This window comes from Cygnus atratus, chromosome 2, assembly GCF_013377495.2.
Source record: "Cygnus atratus isolate AKBS03 ecotype Queensland, Australia chromosome 2, CAtr_DNAZoo_HiC_assembly, whole genome shotgun sequence".
NCBI lineage: Eukaryota > Metazoa > Chordata > Aves > Anseriformes > Anatidae > Cygnus > Cygnus atratus.
This window is the reverse complement of record NC_066363.1, coordinates 96,430,689-96,455,936: the sequence shown is the minus strand read 5'-3', so window position 1 is coordinate 96,455,936 and position 25,248 is coordinate 96,430,689. Positions and strand designations below refer to the sequence as shown.

Below are 25,248 nucleotides of genomic sequence, written 5' to 3'. Positions count from 1 at the left end.
CAAGTATTTTAGACCTGGAAAGGTATTCCAGGCTCCAGAAAATAAGTAAGTAATCTATTATTCTAGAAAAGGCTGTTCAAGAATGCAGTTTAGGAAAACATACATTTGATAGAGACAACATTATAATGAGAAAGCAAAAAAGAAACAAACCACCACAAACAAACAAAACCCTCTTGGACTTAAAAGTCCAGGAGACTAAAGGACATTCTGTGCAGCACACGGCAGGCACCCTGTCTGCTGCAGCTGCTCTGGAAATGCTACAGGCAGATACAGAAATGTGCTGTTCTACACAAAAGGAGATCTGCTTAGAGATTCTACAACTGTGTGCACAATGTAAGTGTTCTTCAAGAACATATATGTTCAAACTTTTCTATCAACTTTTCTTTTCAACACGTCCCTAACGCTCCAAGATAGGAAGGCAGCCGAATGCTTCAAAACCGTTCATATTACACCTTAGGTGAGTAATACCATGCCTCTTTCCCGGCTGAGGCTTTAAAAGGCATCCTGTATCTCAGTGGCATTTAGGTTTCCTGCGGTCACAAATTGGTCTTACTGACCTTTGGGAAGGGACAAGACAATCTCCTTGGTCACTCCTAACAGTCTGAAAAGTCAGCTTACTTTCCACTTCAGATACCTGGTTGATCCTGTTCGCTTCCTTAAATGTATTTTTTATACCTGAGATCTCTTTCAAGATCACAAGACAGGTGCTCTTATTGTTGCGCACCTCCATGTATGCATACAAAATCGAGCACGAAATGGTGTCAGTGAAAGATGCTCATTTGGACTTACTGACTTTCAAATCAGCAAGCGAGAACAAACACATTTCAAGCCAAGAATTCTTATTTAGGGAAAAATCCCCTCAAACACAAAAAAAGTTAGATCGCCAAAACAGGAAAAAAAAAAGCATAAGTAAATGGAATCAGTTACTTTTCAGAGAGATGCAAATGACTTTTTTTGTCCTACAAGGTTCTCTCTCCACATTTTTGGAACACAGCACTAAAACACAACTTTTAGGTCAATAGTAAATCCCAGGGATATGCTACAAAGTAAGAGCAATTCAAATTTCCAGGTGTAATTCTTCTTACAAACCAACAGTTTCATAAAGACCAAATACTACAATCAGTATCAGAACTGAATTTCTGCTGGGATTTGAGGCCATTTGCAGCTGTTACTAATCTTTGGGAATTACAAGCTACTGTAAAGAAACTATGCCAACAAATGCTGTTCTTCCAGAAGCACAGAACAGTAAAGCAGACCTTCCGCTATAAAAAACACCATAATAATCTCAGTGCTATCCTTTTGTTTTTCAGTAGGTAGCAGATGTTCGTTACATTCTACTTATTATAGGATTATTTTAGGAAATTAAAAAACTTCTGGGATTAATATAAGTAAATTCTAGCTTATCTTCTTCATGTAATTAGGGGGACAGGAACATCAAAATAAGCTACCTTTTATCAATAAGTGTACAAACAGCAAAGCAGAACAGCTCAGGACAACTCTACTACCAGGAGTGCAAAAAGCAGCTTGCAGTCCACCAAGACTCTTAATCAGAGCGAAGAGCTGAGCAGAACATCTTGTCAATGCTGACAATTGCTGCTGCTGCTGCTTCTTGGTTGTGCTGTACTAGCGCTTCTCTGACTCCTCAATAACCCAATTCATTCTTACAACCGCAGACCTTTTTTCCTCTCAATAAATGTGACTTTCTTCTGAACATGCAAATACATGTCTATGGATAAAATGAGAAAACAGCACTGGAGATTGACTTGAGAAATTTGGAAGAAGAGATTCACTGATACGTACAAGCAACTGTCTCTGGGCTAAATGTAGGGTCAGGTTCAACTAACTACACTTTAGATTGCTCTTTAGTATTTTTTTTTTTTATACTTCAACTCCGTGAATAGCCTACTGGTGGGATATCACAGGAAAAAGAAAAACTACATCAGGATTTACTTACAGTGCTGATCACAGTCTACTCTAGCAAACACCACTTGATTCTTATCTGGATATTCTTCCTTAATTACATTAGAAGCTTCCTCAAAAATAGGATGCAGCATTTGGCTGAAGCGGCACCTGTGGAAAAGAAAAATATTTCAAAATATTAACTTGAAATATTTTGGTTGATGACTCACAGAACATTTCAATATTTGAGGGAAAAAGAAAAAGAAAGGAAAGAAAAGCTGCTGTACAACAAACAAAACATATAATAAACATAATCATGCCAGTAACTGATTGGATAAAAATAGGTTCAAAAGTAACTTCAAGAACTCAGGTGGGGAAAAAAACAATTCAAGATGCAACCCCCTGCTTTATTAGCTTAAGAAACAACATTAGTCAATTGTAAGTCTTCATAAAATACATTCTATTTAGAAAACTTGTTCTAAAAATTTGTTTTTCCTAACTGACTTATCTGTGGAGAAGGAGTTTTAAAAATCTAGTAAAAAGACTTGGGCTGTTGAGATTAAAATATTCACCAACAATCACCTTCAAGAAATATCAAAGAGATAACTTTACATGGGTCAACAACAGAAGTGTTGCTTATTATTTTATTGCTTGAATTTGATGGAAATTATGCCTAGTACTTAAACAGACTGTTAATAGATCACTATGAATAAAAAAATTCTATGGGACCCTTCTTCCAGCCATGTCAGCTTTTGAAGCAAATCGTCTTTCCGACCGTGAAAAAGGCTGTAGATGTTGGTAGATTAAAGAGGCCCCAGATGTTTTGGTGGTTTTGGGGAGGTTATGGTAACACTAGTGCGCAAGTTCATTATTAATATGTCAATAAAGTAACTTTATAAACTGTTCTTCTAAACACATCGCAGAATTTTCAACTGAAGACATGCAACAGCACTGTGGAAGTTGTCAGCATGAGACCTTGCACCACGGCATCTAAAAGCAAACCTGCAATAAACCAGCCCACACTGAAACACTGCCCAGAGCAGGAAATGTTCCAAGTGTAGAGGCAGGTTTTGCTCTGGAAATACAAACAGGGCTTAGGCTCATCTTCTAAGGCAAATCTGACTCTGGCCAGCACAACTGTACGTTACACATTTATGTAGCATATACGTGTTTCTTTGTCCCTCATTGTCCTCCACTCTTACAGCAGAGTATCTACATCAGCAAAACTGATCTGTTCTCATTCAATTTATTTATGTCGTAGGTTGGCAGTATACAATATTAGGGGGGTTACCCCTGAATGCCTATATATAACGATCATCATTAAGGTTGCAATAGTTTAAATTTATAGCTTGTTATCAACTAGTGAATCAACTTAAAAATGAACACACAACTTCCAATTGAAAGCAAGCCCGCTATAGAGAGGATCTGACCACAGCGGGGACTGCAGCAGGGGCTGTGCTAACATGGTCCTAAAATAAGACTTCTGTTATCTTGCTAGATCAAGTTCTAAAATAGCTTCCCGCAATTTGTCTTTTGCAAAATCCAAACATTATTTTCTCAGTGGCATATACTAAATTTCAGTGTATTAGAATTACTCTCATTAGGTTTGCTTTTCAAAAGATTTTATTAAAGATAGCCAAGAAGTAGTCCATGATCTGTGAGGGGTCTGCAGACCACAGCCTGAAAATAACCATATTAAAAGTTTTATTTATTTTAAAGGACAGCCTTTAATGTACAATTCTAAACAGAACAGGTAAGATATCAGAGCTAATTACTACTTATACCTAGTTAGTTGTACCATCATTATAAAGAAAGAAATCTCACGCAATTTACTTGGTAAATGAATGCAATCTCTCTACATAAAATTCTATTGGTTTAAATGTGCCTCATATCAATAGAAATTGCAGTACCAAATGAACAGATGCAAACTAATTGAACATAAAAATAGTCTATAAAATGACAGAGGCATATACAAAGGTTATTAAACTGATTTAGTTTGGTATAACGTTTATCTTTATGGAAAGTTTAAATGAAGGCATTAAAAACTTCTTCACTGAGAATTTCATTCTATATGAAAAGAGTGGGTATTAATTTTTCAAAATCGCTTTTAAAAATTAATTTAAATTAACACGAATCGCCTAAATGAATTATCAGTAAAGGCAAACTGGTAATTTTTCTTTTAAAATTGTGTGCTTGCTACTTCTAGGCCATATGGACCTACAGGCTTAGACATACAGTGGAATGTCAAAGAGGTGAAAGGAATTAGAAGTTTAATCCCCTTAGATGATATTTGATTCTGATGGCCAACATTTTGTGCACACAAAGCAAAACAGCAAGCAGAATATTTAAAGTATAATAATACTCTGGTTTATATATTGGTTTACATTATAAAGCTATTTACTTTAAACAAGAAAGTGATTTATTTCTCTGACCTCATTTTCTATATTAATTTGCATGTTAAATTCTATTTCCCCTGAATATTTTTCTGTTTTCCCCCTTGTTAAAGGTTCCTTTAGAAGTATTAATGCTGGAACATAACATTTAAAATTACTTCTAACACAATTAAAAAAATAGGGCATGGGTGCTTAAATTAATTCTAATAACAAATTTTATAGGCAATTAAAAAAAAAAATCCAATTAAACAGTTCCAGCAAAGTATGTCTTTCATAATGCCTCACCCCAAACTCTTTCCTTTTCTAGTTGCTCAGATTTCATCCCTCAATTCTCTACTTCTCACTTGGAAGGGCTTCCATATTAGAGACGGATTTGATTTTTAATGTAATTTCAGACTTTTTGTTCACTAGCACATATGTATGGGAGCGAAGCTGAAGGAAAATAAAAGTGGAATATTTTGGGTACTAGCATATGTTAAGAGACCAAAAAATTAATGAAACTTCTCTTGCTGTGAGAAGAGAAAAACAAACAAACAAGAAAGCCACCACACATCAATCACATAACGTGTTATTCCTTACTGCCACAGAACCCTTTTTTTCTCATGGAGGCCCTGAATGAAACAAAAGGTGTTAGAACAGCAGAAGGCGAAGCAATCAAGATGAAAGCAAACAAATAAAAAAAAAAGATCCAGTTTGAAAGTGACATACCACTGTAACTTTAATTACGATACTATTGCCAAACATGACAGTTTTCAACAGGCAAAAGTTTAAACATCGGGGAAAAAAAGAAAATACTTATGTAACTTACCAATCAGCATAAAAATTAACTAAAGCAACATCTGCATTGTCTGGGAAGGGAAGAAGAAAAGAATGTCACATTGTGAGGCAAACTACTTAGCACTTCAATCTAAGATTATAACAATATGCATACAAACAGTAAAAACTAATATTTCTAGATTATTCAGCACACAGCCCACTAGAAAACTGCTAGGATAAATCTTATCTGAAATATAATCTATAGCAAGTGGGAAAGTGATGAAAGAGGCCTCCAGTCAAGTATTTTATTGACTTTATTGATATATTAGATATTAAAGATGTCAATTCTTAAGACACAAAAGTAGTAAATGACACGAGACCAAAAGTAAGTCTTGATTTACAATTAAAGCACTCAAACCCAGAAGCTGCACTCTAGCATCTCTCAAGCATTATATGGTGTATTCTTAAGTGTTAGAAGAAAAAGTTAAAAGCTGAAGTGTTAAGGGTTAGCTCTTCAGGTGAGAAGAATGACAACATGCAGGTTGCCTGCGCAACTTGCTCTGATCTATCTAAAACTGCCTGACTTGCTAAAAAGGTGGATACTAGGGCAAAAGGTGACAAATTTTCAACACCCCAAACCTCCCCAATACTAAGGGACACTTGAAAAAAAAATACTATACGTATATATGAAAAGGTTGCAAAATAATGCTCTATACATCATTCTAAAATACAAAAAAAAAAAAAAGGAAAAGATATCAGAACTAGGAGAACACGCACTTTAATAAACTCCTCAGTAATAAATTGTGATCTTTGCACAATAACCATGCTGTAAACTGATTTTTATTACTAGTAATGGGCTAGATATTGAAAAAAATTGAGACAAGTGCTAGAACTATAGAACATCAGTCACACAGCTTTACAAAGCAGAAATGTTGCTAGATAAATTTGTACTATTGACAAAGTTACAAAGCAGCTACAAGCAAAGATTAAGACGTTAAGAACAGCCTGTAAAAGACAACATGCTAGAAGAGGGACTTTTTGAGAAGGCTGGAAAAAACTACAGTTTGTACTAAAAGTATGGCTTTAAGATTTTCATTATCAGCAAGGAAACTAAGTGGTAAACAGGAAATTAATGAAAACTCAGGGCACAGAGAAGTTTAGGGTTATCCCTAAGCTATGAAGTATTTAAAGTAGTAGGTGGGTACTAGAGAAGGGATTTTGCTTTTTTTCATTCATATGAAGACAACTAGACAGGCAAATTGCATGCTTTTCAGGCAAAAAGGTTTCAGACAAGGAATACACATCGGTTTAACTTTAAGACAGTAATTGAAATACTAATTTGTCTCCTTCCTATGAGGCACTAGAAATCAAGACAATGCTTAACCTCAGAAAAAGCACAGCTGAACAAGCAAGGCACTTAAGGCCTACCAGCAAGGGTTTCAGTTGCTGCTATTTTCTGAGAACTCTTAAAATGTTCTCTTGACAGGTTTTGGTTATATAATCAAGTGCTCCCATCTGCAAACAAGACACCAGGTATTTTTCTTAGCCACTTCAAACTCTCATTTAGATTACAGTGAAGCAATGTGGTAAGTGATACATTTGTTCAGACAGATAATTTTGATCACAGGTATTTAAAACTTCTATGCAGACTGCAATCCATATTTCCAAGGCTAGGGTATACATATTTATCTAATAACATTGCAAGATTCTCACCAATAAGTGGCCGTAGACATATTAAGTAAAAAAAAGATTCAAAGTACTCACTTAAAATGTCATCTATATTTCCACTATCTAGACTTGTTATTTCACTTCTTGTTGGATTAAAAAGCCAAGACACCTAAAAAGAGAAAACAAACCAGTAAGGTATGCAATGTTTCAACAGTAAAGTAGTAACATACCTAAGATTTTAAACACTGTGCTTCAAAAGCTGGAGAGGAAGAAACAGGAAAAATAACTGCAAGTCAGACCAAGAATTTCAGACGATAGCACTGCCACAAATAAACAGATAAAACTTTCTTACAAAGTTAAAGCAAAACTGGTACTCTCTTCATATTATTCTTCACTGTGATGGCACAAATATTACAGGCAGATTTTGTACCTTTAAGAAAAATTTCCACTCATGATTGCGTTCTGAAGAAAGAGGCGAAACCCACATTTTAGCCACCTAACAATCTTGCACAAGTGCACAGGCCCAGCACGTCACTGGCACAGACACCCCAGACTTTATAAAAACTGCAGAACTCACATCAGCACATCATTCAGTTACGAAGCAACTCGTGTATTGTTCTTAATGCAACTATTCCAGCAACACCCGGCTTCATGGAAAAGCACACTCTCATCTTCATTGCAATTGGCATAGCTCTTTCACCTCAAAATGCAGTGGGGGAAGAAAGGGGTTAAAGTTGCTGGTCTATCTCAGCAAGTTACACCTTACTTTCACTTCAGAAGAGATAGGTGTGCAAGTTTTTGAGCAGGACAATACAAACTCTTGACCGGGACATGAATGTTTCATGCCTGAGCAACCCCTGGCCAGAAAGTCAGCCCTTCTCTACGCAGGGCCAGGGCTTGGACTGCTCCACTGAGGTGCCTTTCAACCTGCTCTTCAATGGGCCTATGATCCTTCAGCTGGCAGGGGTGATAGGAAAGGGAAAGGAAGGTTTTCAGTAGAAAACTGACACATAGGCATACAGGTCAAGGAGTCATGTAGAGAGCAGAGCCTTAGGTTTGGTCTTGCTAGCTGCAAAGAAACTCTGCTTAAGCCTAGACAGGCAGACCTGACGGCTGGTTTTACCAAAGGCACCAAGGGAAAAAAATACCAGGAAACAAATGACATTCAAATCACATCATCGAGAAAAGCTGGAGCATCGTGATACGAGGATCTCTGTATTTATGGAAGAGCCCGATACCTCTCCTATGCCAGAACCATGCCAGTGGCTGACCAGGTACAGGTATGACAGCTTTAGGAAACAATTACAAGCAGCAAGTCCCCAGGGCACGCTTGCCTTTGACACTGTCTACAATTTATCAAAAGACTAACTCAATGTCAAACGTCAAGTTTTCCAGCATTTGTTGCCAATGCATATCAAACATTGACTTCCCAAAAACACGAGACGCGGTGGATGTCTTCTTTCATTACATTCAGCTTAAAAAATTAAGGCAGTCTTTTGCAGCGAGACGTTGTCGATAAGTCTGAAACTATCATTGTACACGGCACGTAGGTGAGGTTTCCAGCAATGATTTTCCATTCCTTCAGATCTGTGGATCACTAAACGCTTGCCAGTGAAGATACTGATCCTTTCGTATTTCCCAACTAGAAGCTGCTGGGTTGCAGCTAGAGTCCATCTTACCGTACAGCCTGACAACTCATCAGCTTCTGTAGAAGAAAACACCTAGCAAGGGAAAAGCACTGATAACTGGACGTTACTATATGCAAGTTTAAGATCTCTGGAGGCATTTGCACAGTCTTGCCGTGGCACCTGAAGTCTGCCGGACACAAATGTCTAATGGCTGGTTTTAAGATGACTGTGTACAAACATTAGTGGTTGAGCTGTAAGGTCCATGGCCAAAACTGACTGCAGAACACCACCGTCTGCTAAAAAGCACCTCATTAAGCGACCTATGAGCTTCTTAAGTCGTGGCAGGTCAGTACAGGGGAAGTACCTTTGAAGATGCTGTGTCACTGGCTGCTGACCAGCAAGAAGAGAGGACTCTGCCTTCAGTCTTTGCAGAGGAGCCCCATCGGCCGGGGCACCCACAGAGGAGTGACAGCTGAGGGCCACCAACAGCACGGGCACCTCGCTGTCACCGCCTGGGTGGTGCAAGGGATGACAGCCTCTGTGGTGCTGCTGCACGGAGGTGCTGATAGTAGTGGTTACGTTTGTGGTAACAGGCCAGCTCAGCGGGTGAATGAGCTAGCGTACTTTTTTTGGTACACTCGTGCTGTAGTGATTGCAAGTGTTAGGTTAGGTATAACTCGTGTATAACTGAAGCAGCAGCAATGATTAACAGTAACAGTTGGACTATTGTTTTACCTAACAAATAGTATTACCCAATATTCTTCTTGTTGGCTGCCATCTAATCTATAAACACAGGTGACCGCAAATTCATCTGCGGATTTCAGGGTTTCAGCTGCCCTGCGAGGTCTCAAAACCCTCTGGCTGTATGCTTTAAGATTACAGGGCTAACCTGTCCTGCATATAAGCACAGACAATGCTTGCTTACACAGAAAAATCACACAAGCCTCTAGATAGCGGGAACTTCAAAAGAATGCCCGCAGTAGGTTTTGGTGAAAATATTTCCACAGGAGCCTCAGATTTCATATTTTCTTAACATACCAAATGGGTAAGATATCAATTTCTTAAACGACTTGGCTTTTTCAAATACAATTTTACAGCAGCAACGCTAATCTCATCTAGTAGGATGAACTAAACATAAATTAAACATAACACAGATAAGTATTATGTTTGCGATCAGGAAACGGGCTGTGTTATTTAGCAGGTATACAGATCGGGAACTGCAGTATTCATTTGTAGATTGCTACAATACACTTTAACTTTCAATGCAAATATTTACCTGCAAAGTCAAAGTGCAGGGCTTACTAACCAATACAGTCTTCTACTGGATTCTGTGCTATGTACAGAAAAAAAGCAAATTAACCTAGCACACTTCTTTATAGCACAAATAAAAATTTTCACTGCTTTCTTAACTCTTATTTGCAGAAAAACATGGTGCAAGCTGCGAGTACCGAAACAAAGACTTCAGTTATCTTCATATATTGAAGATGAAATCAAGCTGTAGATCCTATTGCCCCTCCATATTAAACAGTAGTAGAGAAACATTGAGACTAAGAACTTATTTCCCCAAAAGCTACACAAATATGAGAGGATTGGAATACTTTTTTCCCCACTAGAAATATGAAAAATCCTATTTTGTCAAAATATATTCACAAGTATATTCTTAAATGTTTTATACCAACTAAACAATTGTGGGTGCCAAAACCTTCACAGTAAGTACATAGAATTAAGGAGAAAAAAAAAAGCTTTCTTTTCAGAAATACCACCAAGACTCACTTCAGCTGATGCTTTCATCAGGGTATAATGCCTGTAAGGAACAAAGCACACCCTTTTGACCCAGTAATGTCGCTGTCCCCAGAGATGCAAGATGGTTTGTGATATTACTACATTAATATTTAACACGAAGGAATATAAATTCGTATTTAAATTGTTAAGAAGCTGCACAGCTTTGAGAATATGTTCTACCCTTTGATGTGAAGCCTGTGAATGATACACAGGGGCAGAAAATAAGGTATTTTTGAGGAAATTGTTTCTGAACATCAGTTGCACACTATAAAGCAGGTATTGAACTTAAGTTCTGAAAAACAGTGGCTAAAAAAAACTTAAGGTTTTTTTTTCTCCAAACTTTTAAATGCAAATTTAGTATTCCACTGGCCTACATCAGATGGACACAAGTAACTGTTCACATTTGTAACCAGGGAAAAAGTTTTCCAACCAACTGCCCAAGAGCTCCAAACTCAGTGAAGGAATCTTGCAAAAACAAATCAAAAGGAAAACTGTCAAAAATATAGATATAGTAGAATATTTAAACTCTAAGTACTTGAAACCGTAAAAGTTGGATGAATGTGTATTTATAATTTACTCAATCTCTACAGAAAAATGTCAAAAAACGTGGACTGAAAAAGCAAGTGCAGAAACCACATATACGTTTACAGAATGAATGCATTGCTGAGGAAAAAAATGTCAGGAACTGAACAATGCATTGGCAAAGATAAAACTTAGTTGATAAGGGGAGAGGGAAGAGGAGATGACACTTGTGTACGTTTATTTGCTCCTCTTGTCCTCAGTAACCCTGCCAAACGCAGCCCGAATGGATCAGCCCTGTTTCCTGGAAGTTTCTGAAGATAACGCTGTGCTTGTTTTCACTGGGAAGCTCGGTTGGTACAGAAATCCTAGCGTTTCTGACCCACTTTCTTCAGTTGTGAGAAAATATTTTAAGAAATTATGCAGTAATATCACACGGATTTCTTTTGAATTTATCCCCCAAACCACACGCTGAATTGTGAAAAGAACCAGCGAGGGACACAGGAGGGGACAAACTCACAGCAAAACAATTCACTTCAAGTTTGAGCAACTCCTGGCAGGAGCCAGTATTTATTTATTTGCCTCTGAGAAGTAACTACACATTAGCTGACATTCTGAATTTTTCTAACACAAGACCTCAAAGCACTGCCCAAAAGGCAACATTGTCCTCCGCTGACATTATGGCAAAGCACTGCACAAGCTGCCTTACGTAAAACAGCAGGCCTGGACACAACCCATCCCACTCACCCCACAGCCCCTCAAAGGCAGACCTCTCCGACTTTAAACGCCACGTTTCAGATCCCTTTTCCAAAAAGGAAATGAAAATGCACGCCGCCATTTAAATGGCTCTTCTGCTGACAGCGCTGCTCTTCAGTAGCACACATCCAATTAACGAAGCCCGCTGGTCGTTCGGGAGGTTTAGGTAAAGCTTTTATCGACATTTTACTCTTAGCAATTAGTGCTGATAGTTCTTTCAGCGCTAGCCAGACAGGAGAGGCAGGCCTGGAGGTTTAGTGGCATCTCCTTCCCAAATTCATTTCATGTTACCCACCGTTTTCTTGCACAAGAGTCAGTTTAACTAACCGGGCACAACCTTAGAACTGCAAGAAAAGGGAAAAACCAGTTCTGTTGTATTTCAGTTTTTCACTTATTTCTTCTGTTAATTCACATAATGAAACGGAGGCCCTCACTTCCAGAGCAAACCGTCTGAAAAACACAGAAAACCTATTCTTGGAGCACTATGATTTCTAATTAGCACTACAGCTGCAAGGCAGCCAACAAGACCAGCCTTCATTTTCACTTGCTAAATATACCATCTACCCCTTTTTTCCTGCTGGGAAATCCTAGAGGCACACGACTAAACCGCCTCTCTCTCCCCTAGCACAGAATCATTTTATGTCTGGCAACCAGCTCCATCCTACCTCTAATCCAGACTGACACGCTGAAGTTACTACCTGAAGTCTTGGCCCCACAGGACTCTGCCGCTGACTCAGTCCCCAAATACGCTTTCTTTATGCACGCTGCTAATCTGCTGCTGCTCCGAGGTCTGCATTAAACTCACAGACAACTGGAAGCAGATGGGTTTACAGCCTGCTGTAGGATCCTACAAATTGAAAGGAGTCCCAGGGGAAAGCAGCGCTGAAGTTGACAGGCATTGTAAGAGCCCCTGAAGTTTGGCTTCGGAGCCATCAATCAGGAACATCCCACTGGTCCCGTTCCCAGAAGCTCCATAATGAACCACAGCGTCCAGAGCAGAGGCAGGCAACAGTAAATACAGAATGCTGGGGAAAAATAAGGGAAGAGAGACCGTAACTCACCCCCTCAGTAGAGTGGTTCGACTCTTAATTGTCATTGCCATATTCCAGGGCACGCCTGACCATTTCCATAATTTAGACTAACTGAAGGCTGCCATCCCTTATTCTGTCCATCAAAGAGGGTTTTTATTAGGGATATTATCTGTTATTATGAAACAGTGACCTAACCATATTAGTTCAAAATGCTAAATAATGATCACTTTGATGTATATTTAAGTTTGCAGAGCAATTTTTAAACTGATACCCCAAAAAATCAATTTCCTATTATTTTCTCTCAACAGCCACATCTTAAATTGAATCAGGGAAATTTTAAAAACTCAAAGGAAGCTACTGAAAACAGATTTAGGGATCGCAGTTACTAACCTCCCATGGGAACAGAGAAAATCTAACTAAATTCAACTACGGATAATATATATACACACGCACACAGATGTGAAAAGTAAACTTACTCCTTTAGCTAAATCATTATAAAACTGAATGGCCTATAAAGGCTAAACTGTGCTACAGAACCTGCGCAAAGCTAGGTAGACAGGCCACTATATTAAGAGGTAGTGCAATTTTATTTTTTTCTCTGCGTATCTTGTCACCTACTCCCATTTTAAAAGTGTCTCACGGGAATACTTGGTGTAGGTGCATATACCATCGATATTAAAGCAGAAGAAAAAGTTGGAAACAAGAAAACAAATATCACAACTGATCCCTATCTTTGCAATTCCAAATGATATTGATTCTACACTCTAGGTGAAGAAAACCACCTTGCAATTAATGGTTCCTACAGCTGACCTTGCCTGACTTGGAAAAGCATTGTAGGATTGTCATTCGTGCCATTTACGACTGGGAATGATTCACAGCCAAAGAGGTGTCTCAATGGCTTGTTGCCATAGCACTGAAGGCCCCCAGTAAAATGGGGTAAATCTACCTCCCAGCAGCTTGTGCATTCCTGTTACAAGATGCAATATGTTCACTCAGAGAGTCCATCGCAGAGAAGAAAATTAAACCTCGCTATCAAAATGTGCAATTCAACACACCGCATTTTTTCTGTAAGGCTATGAACAGCAGACCCATGCATCTAAACACAGTTTTTAAGCTCCGGTCTCTGGGCACAAATCTAAGGATCACTGGCTTTTAAAGGAATGCTCAAGTCAGGGCTCAAAAATGACACGAGGCGTGTTTAAAAAAATGTCACAGAGATAAGACCTGTAAGTTATTTTCAGTCCAACCCTTTTCTAACTTTGACTTACTTCCCTTCTTGACCCAGAGGGAAAAGGGCAATCTCCAGTGAAGGCCATAACACAGTTTTCCTTGTCTGAAATATCTCATTATAGGCAACGTTCCATATATCTACCAAAGGTGTAAATGGGCGTCTGAACAACTGTACTGCTTCACAAAAAACATATAAAGTAGTCCACATCTGCAGAAATATCAGCTTACCCTAAAGCGCGTTTCATAGCTTCAAAGCCATGAATTCAGCTCCCCAGGAAACTGCCTGAAAACTCTGAATCTTCAGATATTTTATTTACCATGCTTACTACTAATAGGAAACTAGAATTCCCCTGAAAAATAATATAACTTGTGCAGCTTTATAAGAAAAATAAAAAAAATCAAGGGGTGGCAGAACCTCACATTCCATTACCGCTTTCTTTATTTGACATGGCTACCAACTGCTCTGATTATCTGGCAGCAACGCGCTGATTCACTTTCAAGAAGGAATAAAGTACATAGAATTAGATACCCAGAAAGATTAGCACAAATTAAACATCAACAGCTGTTCCTGAAAGTCCATACCCTGAAGTTTCTGAACTTGTCAAAGGTATGATCCAGCAACATAAAATAAAGGGTAGCTTGGTCTTGCCAAGGAGAAAATTTTGATAGCAGAGCAGAAGTTTGCCAACTCTTTTTCACTATGTCAAGGAGAAAAGCCTGTTCTCCGTGAAGGCAATTGCTACACAACACAAAAGCCATTACCAAAACTGTTCATAGGAGAGAGTTTCAACCTTAGAGTTTAAATCCACGACTTCATTCCTCGTGTCACAGATTACACATGTACTCGTACACGTGTGTACACTTGAAATGCAAGTCAAGATTTTCTCAAGACTTTCCTCTGCATTTTAAATAAGTCACAGGCATTTTTAGACTTAAAATACCTTTGGAAATGATTTTGTTGTGTAGGAATAGAGAAAAAATTGTGAGTCATTTCATATAAATAGTCAAGTCTAAATAGAAGGCTCATTAAGGACTGCCTTTGAGACCCACATGCATCATTGCAGAAAGCAACCTACTTATCCCGTTCTTCACAGGATCGCCTACAGTCTTTCTTCTCACCTTTATTCCAGTCTTTATGGACAGGGCCAGTGCAGAACAGACAACAAATGAGGATTCCCTCTCTGTTCTGTCCTTTCTTGGACCGGCGACGGAAATGAAACCAAAACCGTTAAGCAATTCTGTGGAAGGAGAGGCAACCGAACTCAGGAACTCTTCTTTCAAGTGTAATCTCGGAGGTGGGAGCTGAAAGTAGCTGTGGTGTTTCATCAGAAACAGCATCTCCGACCTCACATGAATGCTTGTTGTCTTAGAAAATTCGATTACCTGCTCATGCACTCATTCCTTCAGATTATTCCATACCTGCTGCCTACGCACATCCTGCTGCTTTAAAAATAACACACAGTTCCTCTTAAGTATTAATTTCAGTAGATTTTAGTACATATCAGTAGTATTAGTGCTCAACAAGACAAAAGCCAATCCTTTTCAACTGAAATACCCAATTCCAACATCTACTCACTCTCAGTTGCTTATCTTTTCATTAACCATGTATTCAGTAGCGCAAATACAATCTATTTTCAATTCTGCTCCAAAACATCCAGTTATCTATCTCTTTGTGGTGTAAAAAAAGACGGAACTTGAGCAAAGACAAGCCTATTGAGGTTTACCTTTCATGCTGGAACTTGTTTTCAAAGTAGGTAGGAATCACTGAAGCCAACTGCTCAAATGCAAATTAAAAGGCTATCATAAACATGTATGAACTAGCCCTCCATGATAGAAATACCTCAGAGGCAATTTAGATAAAATATCAGTCAGGTGGCATAATGAAAGTGCAGCCTTCAAGAAATCTGCACTTTCACGTATCTATAACATTCTGCATACGATCCTGGGTAGCAACATCTTGGAAACAGGTCCCACTCTGCTTGGTCTGATTTTTGCTCTTGTTGCTGCCTTTTTTTTTTTTTCCCCCTCCGAGGATGAAAGTATTCATGGGCTCTACACAGCAGAACCCATAAGAATAGTAAGCAAGAAACCCATGCACATTTGCAAGCACAAAGCCAGTTCTAGAGGCAGAGCATTCATATCCACATTCACATCAGCACTGACAGATGAAGCATCAAAACCCTGTGACTCCACAGGCACAGAGTCCTAACTGCTTTAAAGCCTGCAGCTAATGCACTGTGTAAAAATGAAAAAAAAAAGTGAAAATGACAATTAGACCAAAACACTTAAGTGAAAAATACAGCTGGCGTCATTCTCCCCCACCCAAAGGAAAGCAAAACATGGTGCTTTAACTCTAAGGACAATATAAGGGAACACAAGCAGACACGTCAAGTCTGGTAACGTTGTTTAAGTTATGCTGTTCATATTAGTGCTGCTGGCTAGCCATATTTCCAAATGACAAAATTGGCTTAAGGATGTGGAAGCACGGCCAACTTGATTTGGCCCATCCTTATTTCATGCTCAGAGCAACAGCTGTCAAAACTAAAGCAGCAATACGCTCAGTGCAGAGGAGCGAGCGTGTGGATGACAACTAACATTACATTCTTACCCCCCTGCAGTTCGGAATCGCAGTCACGCTGCACCCTACAACCTCAGCCAAACGTACCCACTGATGAATGTGCCCCCAACCAGCCCCTTTTACCAACCTCAGGCCTACAACTTCCAGCAGCAGTACTTCCCGTACCACTAAGACCGTCCTCGTGCTACAGATTTTTTTCTTCCTTCAGCATGACCGACATGCCACCTTCCCTCAGATGACCTCCTAATGTTTCAGCAGGAGGTTAAGGTTTTGGGCAACTACCAAGACAAATACAGTGCTCTGCAGCATAACCATCCACAGCGTATGAAGCTTCAGTTTCTACATGAAAAACCATCTGAGAGCCAGTCCTGTGTTGCCGCTGCTCCTCCCTCTTTTTTCTGGGGAAACCAAACAAGGAAGAATACCTCACAACTTCTAAACCACCAACTTTCTAAGATACGACGGGGGGAGGGAGGGGGGGGTTGCTGCTTCAGCTTCCTACTCCCTTAACATCACAGCTCCGAACTTCTTCTCTTTTAGAAAAGCCTAAATCCATTTAAAACACCACCTTTGTTTATGCTACTTGGATTATTTTCATTTCTTTTCAGGCAAATTTGTGATGCACGCTTCACAAGCCTCCATTTTAGAGATGTGAACTACAAATCTCAGTATATTAAAGCTCACTGGCAACCCATTTTCTTGCCTGTAACAAATGCTTGGCCTGGATGTTTCAGGTTGGTATTTATTACTAGCTACCTTCAAGTGGCATATGAGAGGATAAGGATTTTTCCCAAATAAGCAGTAATAGAAATACTACTCCACAGTTGCATTCTAATTTATATAGTGGAAGCTGAAAAACCTCTGAAGTTAAGGGAGGAAAAAAAGATACATTTCACAATTAATCAATTCACTATCTTCTACGGAAAATTAATTAAAGCAATGCTGCCTGTACCAAAACAGGAAAAATCACCTTTAGGACCACATCTGCATGCGCAAGTTAGAGCTTTAAGAATGAGTGGCTAATTTCAGGCTGCACAGGAGCTATTTCTGCCCTAAACAGCTGCTAAGGGTGCACACAGGCAGTCAGTTTATCGTGGATTACGCTGGGCAGCAGAAGAGTAAATAATGCAGGGGACGGGACACATGCCACAGATACTTTGGAATGCACAAAAGAACGCGATAGGGATACCCCATTGCTGCTTTACATCCTCCAGGGAACACAAAACTCTGCCAGCGGGCTAACTCCCATGAAAACTTGCAAGCAAGCATTCCAGAGCAGTCCTAAAAATAATAGTACCACCTTCACAGGGCGCACCGCGTGAACTGGTAGCAAGTGTTGGACGCGCTGGCTCTGCAGTTAACCAGCTCAATGTAGGGTGCTTGCTGTTTGCAAAATATAGAAGTGGTTACTGTTAACCACAGCAAGCAAAATAGTTGCAGAAATCCTCTGCCAGGTATCACAGCGATGTATTAGCTTATTTTAAAAAAATATTTAACAGCTAGGTGATGCTAATTTTATATATGCATGCATATATACACCGTTGCACCATCTTAACAAATTCTGCTAGCCTATGTTGACAGGGAAAATACAAAAAAGACAAAAATAAAGAACCCTCTCCCCCCTGCAATTACACGTTCTTAACTAAAGCAGTTTGAAATGTCAGTCAAAGGTAATTCCTGAGAGGCCCCCCCACTCGCTGAGTTCCCTTCACTAATTAACAGATCATTAGGAGGAAAGAGCCCCTAACTGTTCACCCTTCCCACCACATACTGCCTTAATTACCTTTGTGAAGCCGCCCATTTGTCTTGCAGTCATTCTCTCCAAAATCCCAAGTGGATCGACTCAACAGGGAGAAGGGGAAAAAAAAAAAAAAAGTATTTTCCTACACACATTTATGAAAATCCATAATCTTCATAACTGGCAAAGAATTGAGGGGCTGAGCGTTTCCAGCAAGGTTTAAGAGAGGGGATAGCAATAAACCATGGCAGAGACAGAAGTGACAGGGGACTAAAGGAACAAAAAGCTCTCGGGATTACAAACGGGGGTGCATCACTGCAACACTTTCCCTTTGTGAAGCTTCTGAAAAAGTTAATTTTATCATCACTTCCTAGTCACGACAGCTATGGGAAACAGCAACACACTGCCACAGCTGTTGCTTTCTTTTTCAAGACCATTGGAACAGGCACCTATGCCTTGCCTTTCAAAGAGCTTCCTTGCTGAGCTCCTAATGAACAAGGTCTCTCCAGGTTTATGCCCAACTGCCACGTGAATCCACTTGGAGATGAAATGCAAGCTTCACTGCCAGTTATCTTACAACAGAAGTTAGATTACTCTTCTTCTCCCCACTTCTCTTCACAAATGTTAAAAACAAAAGAGGCCCCACAGCACAAGCTGACATCTTCACAGACCTTTTGTTGGATGCACCTCGATAAAACACATTAAAACCAGGCAAGAACCACTGATGACAGGCGAGACAAGTATTGCCGAGGAACCAGTCCATTTACTATATTCCATTTCCAGGGCTCCACTTTCTACTTCAGGCTTGTGTTTCAGGAACACCTTTTAGGATAGAAAGCTTCAGAGATAATAAAAATAACAAACAAGCAAAAAAACCAAAGTCTCTCTCCCAGTGCCAGGGAGAGTATCTTCCTTTCCAAAGTGAAGGCAGCAAACCACATACTCGAAATCTCCACGTAGGTTAGGATATCCTTAATTTTGGTCCCAAAGTGAAGCAACCGAGAGACTCCAACACACAGAATATCCCAAGTTGGAAGGGACCCACAAGGATAATGAAGTCCAACTCCTGGCTTCGTACAGGACTACCAAAAAATTAAACCACATGTCTGAGAGCATTGTCCAAACACTTCATAACGTAGTAACCCACTTTCTCCATGAAATAAGCCTTTGGGAGCTCCAGCATTTCACTTCTTCATGCTGAGAAAGCTTTCAGCTATAACTCAGTAATGATCAGGACTCGTGGTAATTGCCATCTATCACCTACAGGACACTCGGGTCTCGATAACAATTCAGCCCACTCCTGGAACACAGCTCTGAAAGGGAAATGGCCCCATGAGAGCCAGCTGATGCTCAAGGACAACCTCTTCAAAGCACAAAAACAATCCACTTCGCTTGCAGAAAAAGTCAGTAAGGTACGGCAGAAGATCTACACGGGTTAACACGGAACTTGTGGATGAGTTCAGAATCGGAAAAATGAAGTACAGAGAAGGTAGAGGTAGGAAAAGGAATACTTGGTAGGAGTAGAGAAACATTGCTCGAGCAGGCAGGAGAAATTAGAAAAGCCCAAGCTCAGCTGGAATTGAAACTACAGAGGGATGTTAATGGTCAACAGAAGGTTTCTACAGGCAACAAAAGGAAGACTAAGAGAATTGTAGGTCTGCTGCTCAACAAGCAAGGAACCTAACGACAAAGGACCCCAAAAAAGACTTAGGAACTCAATGTCTTCTTCCCATCATTTTCTTCTGATGATGTCTGAGCCCAGTAGTAGAATACTGTAGAAGGGAAGCATTACCCACATGAAGGTAAGATCAAGCTAGAAACAAACAAGTTGGACGTGCACAGACACACAAAAGCAGATAGCATGCGTTTTCCTGGGTCCCCAGGAGAATTATGGAGGCAAGTTTTCTTCCCAGAAGCCGTGTCCATCCAGCAGAGATTCAGAAATAGCAAATCAATCTGACCAATTTGATTGTCTTCTGTAATAAGATGACTGACTGTAAAGGAGTTGTTCCCCTCGACTTTAACAAGCTTCTGACACAGTTTCTCAAAGTATCCTTAGAACTAAATCGGTAATATATGAACTGAATAAGTGAACTATGAAGTGAGTGACACAACAGCTGGGCTCACAGGGCTCTCCCCAAAGGTACCAGGTCCAAGTAGTCTCTGGTGGAGTTTCTGCAAGATCAGTATTGGGTGCAAAAACGTTTGTCTTTACTAACAGCCAGGATGGTGGAACAAAGCGCCCCCTCTGCAAATTTCCTGAGGATACCAAATTGGGGAACTGGCTGATATGCTAGAGGGGAGATCTGCCACCCGGTGAGACCTCAGTCAGCTGGAGAAACAGCCTGACAGGAACCTCATGGAGTTCAATGCGGGCAAAGTCCTGCATCTGGGGTGGAATAACCCCATACAGGCTGGGAGCCAACTGGATAGAAAACAGCTCTTCACCATCCCCCGGGACAGAAAGGTGCTGGGGGGCACGCTGAACAGGAGTCAGCAGCGTGCCTCTTGCAGCAAAGGCAGCCAACTGCATACCTCGTGGGCTGCGTTAGCAAAAGCAGAGCCGGCAGACCAAAGGAAGTGATTCGTCCCTTTTACTGGCCCCTGTAGGACCACATCTGAAGAATTCTGTCCAGTGTGGGGTTTGTCTCTACCAGACAGGTTAACATGTGGGAGTGAAGTCCAGCACAAGGCTACCAAGATGAACAGTGACTGGAGAACTGGGTACACACAAAGAAAGGCTGAGACAATTGTACTTGTTCGGCCTTAAGAAGGAAAGGTGTAGCTGCTGCTATCAGCTACCCAGCTGCAGGTTATAGAGAAGGCTGAGACAGACTCAGAGAAGCACAGGGACAGGACAAAAGCTGCTGCTCCAAATAGGTACTTCAGACAAAAATTTCAACAATGTTTATAGGTGCTCGGAGGGATTCTAGAATCTCCATCCTTGGAGATATTCAGATCTCAACTGGAAAAGACCCTGAGCAACCTCACCTACAGTAGTCTTGCTTTGAGCAGGGAGTAGGACCAAAAGACCTTTAGAGGTTCCTTCCAACTGACACGATCACCGAGCTCCCAGAAGAAGCAATCAAAAATGAAAGTCTACAACTTGGGCCCAGCGGGTAAACGCAGTGAGACTCACCACTCCTCTTTGGCTTTAGAGAGAAAGCTTTGACAAATTAATGTAGATGAAGAAATGAGGGGAGGGCAGAAACCCCAAACATTTACCGCAATGAAAAACAGATGATCAGATTTACTTCGCTTACCAGAAACCTCAAGCTGCACACATAATTCCTTGGAAACTCAAGGTACGCAGAGAGCACCCACACGCACATAACTGCGTCTGATATCCCACCTTCACTCGGTTTTCTCTGCTTTCAGTATTTCAGACAGTGTGTGGTTTAAGATGCGTACCGCTACATACTTCACATTTTGCTTAGTGCCAGTGCAAGCAACAAAACAAAGTTTGCGTTCCATCGCCTACGCAAATCTCGTGCAGATCTTGTGGCTCGCTACAGGATTACAGGAGGTGTGCATGCACGTGTGTGAAGGAGCGTCCAGGTTCGGTTTAGTTGTATATGTGAAAAAACGAAGGAACTCTTCTGCAATACGTCTTGTCAGTTTTTGTAATCACCAGAGCGTAATTCAGCATGGACAGGGTCCTACAACTGGTTTGCAGAAACACAGCACCCTGACAACAGCATCTTCAAACGGAAGTGAAGAAGTATTCCCAGTTACTGTTGAGTACAGCCACCGCTTTACAGAACTACCCTTAACAACGTAAAATTAAATACCTGAGAGTCAATAAATTGAAAAGTCAAAATTTCAAAAATCTGTTACGAGCTTTTTAAAAATCCTATGAGCAGTTGGCATCGCTATTTTGAAAAAGGAAGTCACATTTCTACCAACTGCTGGCATGTTTCTGATGAATGAAGATGCATCAGAGAGAAAGAAAGCATAAAGATAGAGCCCACAGCAAGAAATTCTGCTCTCGGTTCCTTTCCTAATCCTATACAATGCGCCTGACCTCTTCTGTTTCTCGGGAGTTCTCTCCAGTTTAGAGTTTTGGAAGAAAACATTGCTTAGCCTTTGACATCAACACACTAAATTGCTTCTGCTCAAATTTCCAAACGTTCCACCTCTACATCGCTGAGAGCTCACTCTTAAAAAAATATTTTAAAATATTGCTAATGCATCTAAAACCACTCCATTATTGAAGCATCCATTACTTGAAGATATCTCTAGACTGTCATGAAGAGCTTGTGAAGCAGCTCTGGTGCACGATTATAAGATTTATAGCATATTTTTATATTTTCTTTTCATGCGAGACAACTCTCTCCCTTCAAGCAAACTACATTCAATAGACTCACATAAGAAAGTTTACACACAGAAAAAAAGCCAAGAAGTCACATAGAATATCTGCAAGCTATTCAAGCGAGGTTTACGGGAGAGCCTGCGAGGTAAACAATTGTTCCTCCTGAATAGCAGCATATCATCCTTAGAGACATTCAAGAAGAACTAGGTTTGATTAAAACAAAGGAGAGGACTACTGCGCAGCAATAGGAATAAGTGGCATACTGTTTTCCCAAGGAAGTGGCATGAGGACCAGTGTCTTGCTTAAGAAAGCTGGCCTGCCAAAAAAAGAAAGCAAAGCAGAAAGTAAGGATATCAAAAGAAAACAAAGATAAGGAGCATCACCTGCCAGTGACAGGATCTTTGACGTTATACTGTCAATAACTCATTTCTACATTTTCCAACACTGCCTTGGTGTGCTGTTTGAAGAATCATTTCAGGTTTCAGGAGCTATAAGCTTCCCCTACCCACCCGCCCCCCTCCAAATTCCCAGGGACGGTTCCTCAGTTAACAACTAATTTACTCTTCAGAGGGCATGACAGATGATGGACAACTCAAAACCCTTGTGCTATTCTTGCAGGGAACCCTTTTCATTATATAAAAGCTCAATGGCCTAAAATTTGCCTCCAATTATAGTCTTTGACTAATGCTCAAATTAGGAATATTTTGAGCAGGATTCCTATAAATACACAAAGAGAGGCAAGTGCACAGAAAGATGCTCTGAACACTGCAAAACTGTACAGAGTTCAGTTTCTCTTTGACAAAGCAAGTAGCGAACTGCCCATTTAACAGCAAGATAAGACATCATTTTTATTTAATTTTCATTTTTGCTACTGGGGTACTTGATGTCATGCTAACAAGACACAAAAAGCAACAGCAGTCAAACAAGAAACAAAAATATTACCCCACAGCATTTTTTTTTTTCCAATTAAAATTTTAATAGAAGACTGCAAGGTCATTGTCTTCTTCTGAGTTCCTCTTCTAAGTTCCTGCTCCTAGCGGCTGCAACTGCACTGCTATGTAAGCAGCACTTGGAAAGCTCAACTAAAAATATGAAAATTATAGCGTAAGAGCAACCGTAACAGTAGGTATTATCCGGCAATGCTAAACCACATCGGCTCACGGGGAAGAACACACAAACAGGCAGCGGTGCTACTCAGAAGATGCTCCAACTTTATACATCCTCAGAGCATCTGGGGCCAAGTATGTTCTTCCAAGGGTGTTGCAAAACACGTTAAGTAGGTGTTCTTGGTTTGTCTGGGACCCCCTTCTGAACAAGCCACAAAGAAAGGTGTAGCAGTAGAGGATTTCTGAACAAGCCACACAGAAAGGCGTAGCAGTAGAGGATTTCTGACACCTGATAAACCTCCACAGATTGAAAGGCAAGGACAGGGAAATCCTTTTACAGTTGCCCGAGGGGGAAAAATAATTAAAAAAAAAAAGGCAAAGAACTTCCCCCTTCCCTTTCCTCGCTATCAGTTGGTGGTTTCCTCTGTTCACATCTATTCCCCAGGGACACCGCCTGCACGAGCCTCCCAGCGGCTTCCTGAGCAACGTGACAAGTATCTGCTGTGCACGTGCAGTAGAGGCATGTGCGGTGGGGTGTCCTGTTCTACAATTTTCGTCATGCACCTGCAGGTGGAGGCAAACACAGAGCGAGATTGGGCAGAGCAAAGCCAAAGAACCACGCCTTGCCTTACAGAAGGATGGGATGAGGCACAGCGTTTATTTTGCTGTCTTGGATTCATCAGACCTGTCCTGCCTAGCATCAAGCCATATACCAATGTGGCAGAAACATCATTCAGCTACGAGCAAGAAGTGATGTTACTTATCCCAGTCTTGCCATCAGCTGGACACCACCCTCCACTGTGCCCTGCCTGCCCTTCCCCTCAGCTCCAGTGTCAGAGAAGCAGGGTTTGTGCCAGCCTGTGCTGCCCTGTCCTCTCCCCAGCCGCTGCTCGTCTCACAGCAGCTCTGATCCAGTACAATGCTAGCACGAGGCTGAAAAGTTGCAAGGGAAAAGGACTCTGTTGGGACTGGTGGGTATCTCTGTGCTGCAATCTAACCTCCAGCGGGATCAGGAAGTGTATTAGGAAATACAACGAGGGAGACCCAAAGCCCTCTGAAATTTTAGTGATCTCCTGCTGTCAAATGTTTTCAGACAAAATAATTTCTTTTCATATCGAGATCGTACCTTTTTCTTTCACAGCATTTCAATCCTCCACGTCTTTTATATAGTTTTCTGCACTTTCATTACAAAACAGTATTTCCTTCTCCCAGCCTTCTCCTCCAGATAAGCACAGCCCTTCCTTCCCTCCCCCTCAGGGAAGGCAGTGTCCTCCTCCCACCCCTGAAGAACTCCTGTTATACTTTCACAACACACAAAAGCAGTAACAATAAACCACACTCTTTTTCCTGGTCGCCAACTGCTGTGCTAATATACTATGTTGATTCTTCTCCTTGCCTTTACTTCCCCTCTTTAGAGATTAGATTTCATCACCTTCTAGCGCGTATCTGCTTTGAACATTCGGAAGCATAAAGCCAAGGCAGGGAGGGTCATTATGTACCAGGGCAAAAGCTCATCCATAACAACACTTTCGGTGTGCGGAGCTCTGGAAACAAAGGCAATATGTATGAAAAATAAAGGACAACTTCTTTCCCTCAGAGGTAGGCTGTGCAGAACAAGAAATATGCTTATCCAGAAGTTTGGAAGCTTAATTATTTTTAAACTTCATTGCTATTACTAAACGAGTCCAGCTTAGTAAGCTGTTTTCACGGCTGTATATCATTGCTCTCTGTTTTAGGAACCACTGATGTAACACTAATAAGCTCGCATCCACAAAATACACCAACTGCCATGCTCAAGGAGGCTCTGCTAGCCAGCACATCCTTTGGATGCAGAGCAGAGGGCTCTCTCAAA

General features: G+C 40.6%; 1 protein-coding gene across 1 annotated transcript in view; it reads right to left on the bottom strand.

Moving 5' to 3' along the window:
- Positions 1–25,248, bottom strand: part of ERP44 (endoplasmic reticulum protein 44) — a 55,424-nt gene that overhangs the window by 28,158 nt on the left and 2,018 nt on the right. The window contains exons 2-4 of the mRNA XM_035550609.2: positions 6,813–6,885; positions 5,101–5,140; positions 1,955–2,070 (exon numbers count right to left, since the gene is read on the bottom strand). Coding sequence (XP_035406502.1) covers positions 1,955–2,070; positions 5,101–5,140; positions 6,813–6,885 — 229 coding nt within the window. The remainder of the gene's footprint in view (positions 1–1,954; positions 2,071–5,100; positions 5,141–6,812; positions 6,886–25,248) is intronic.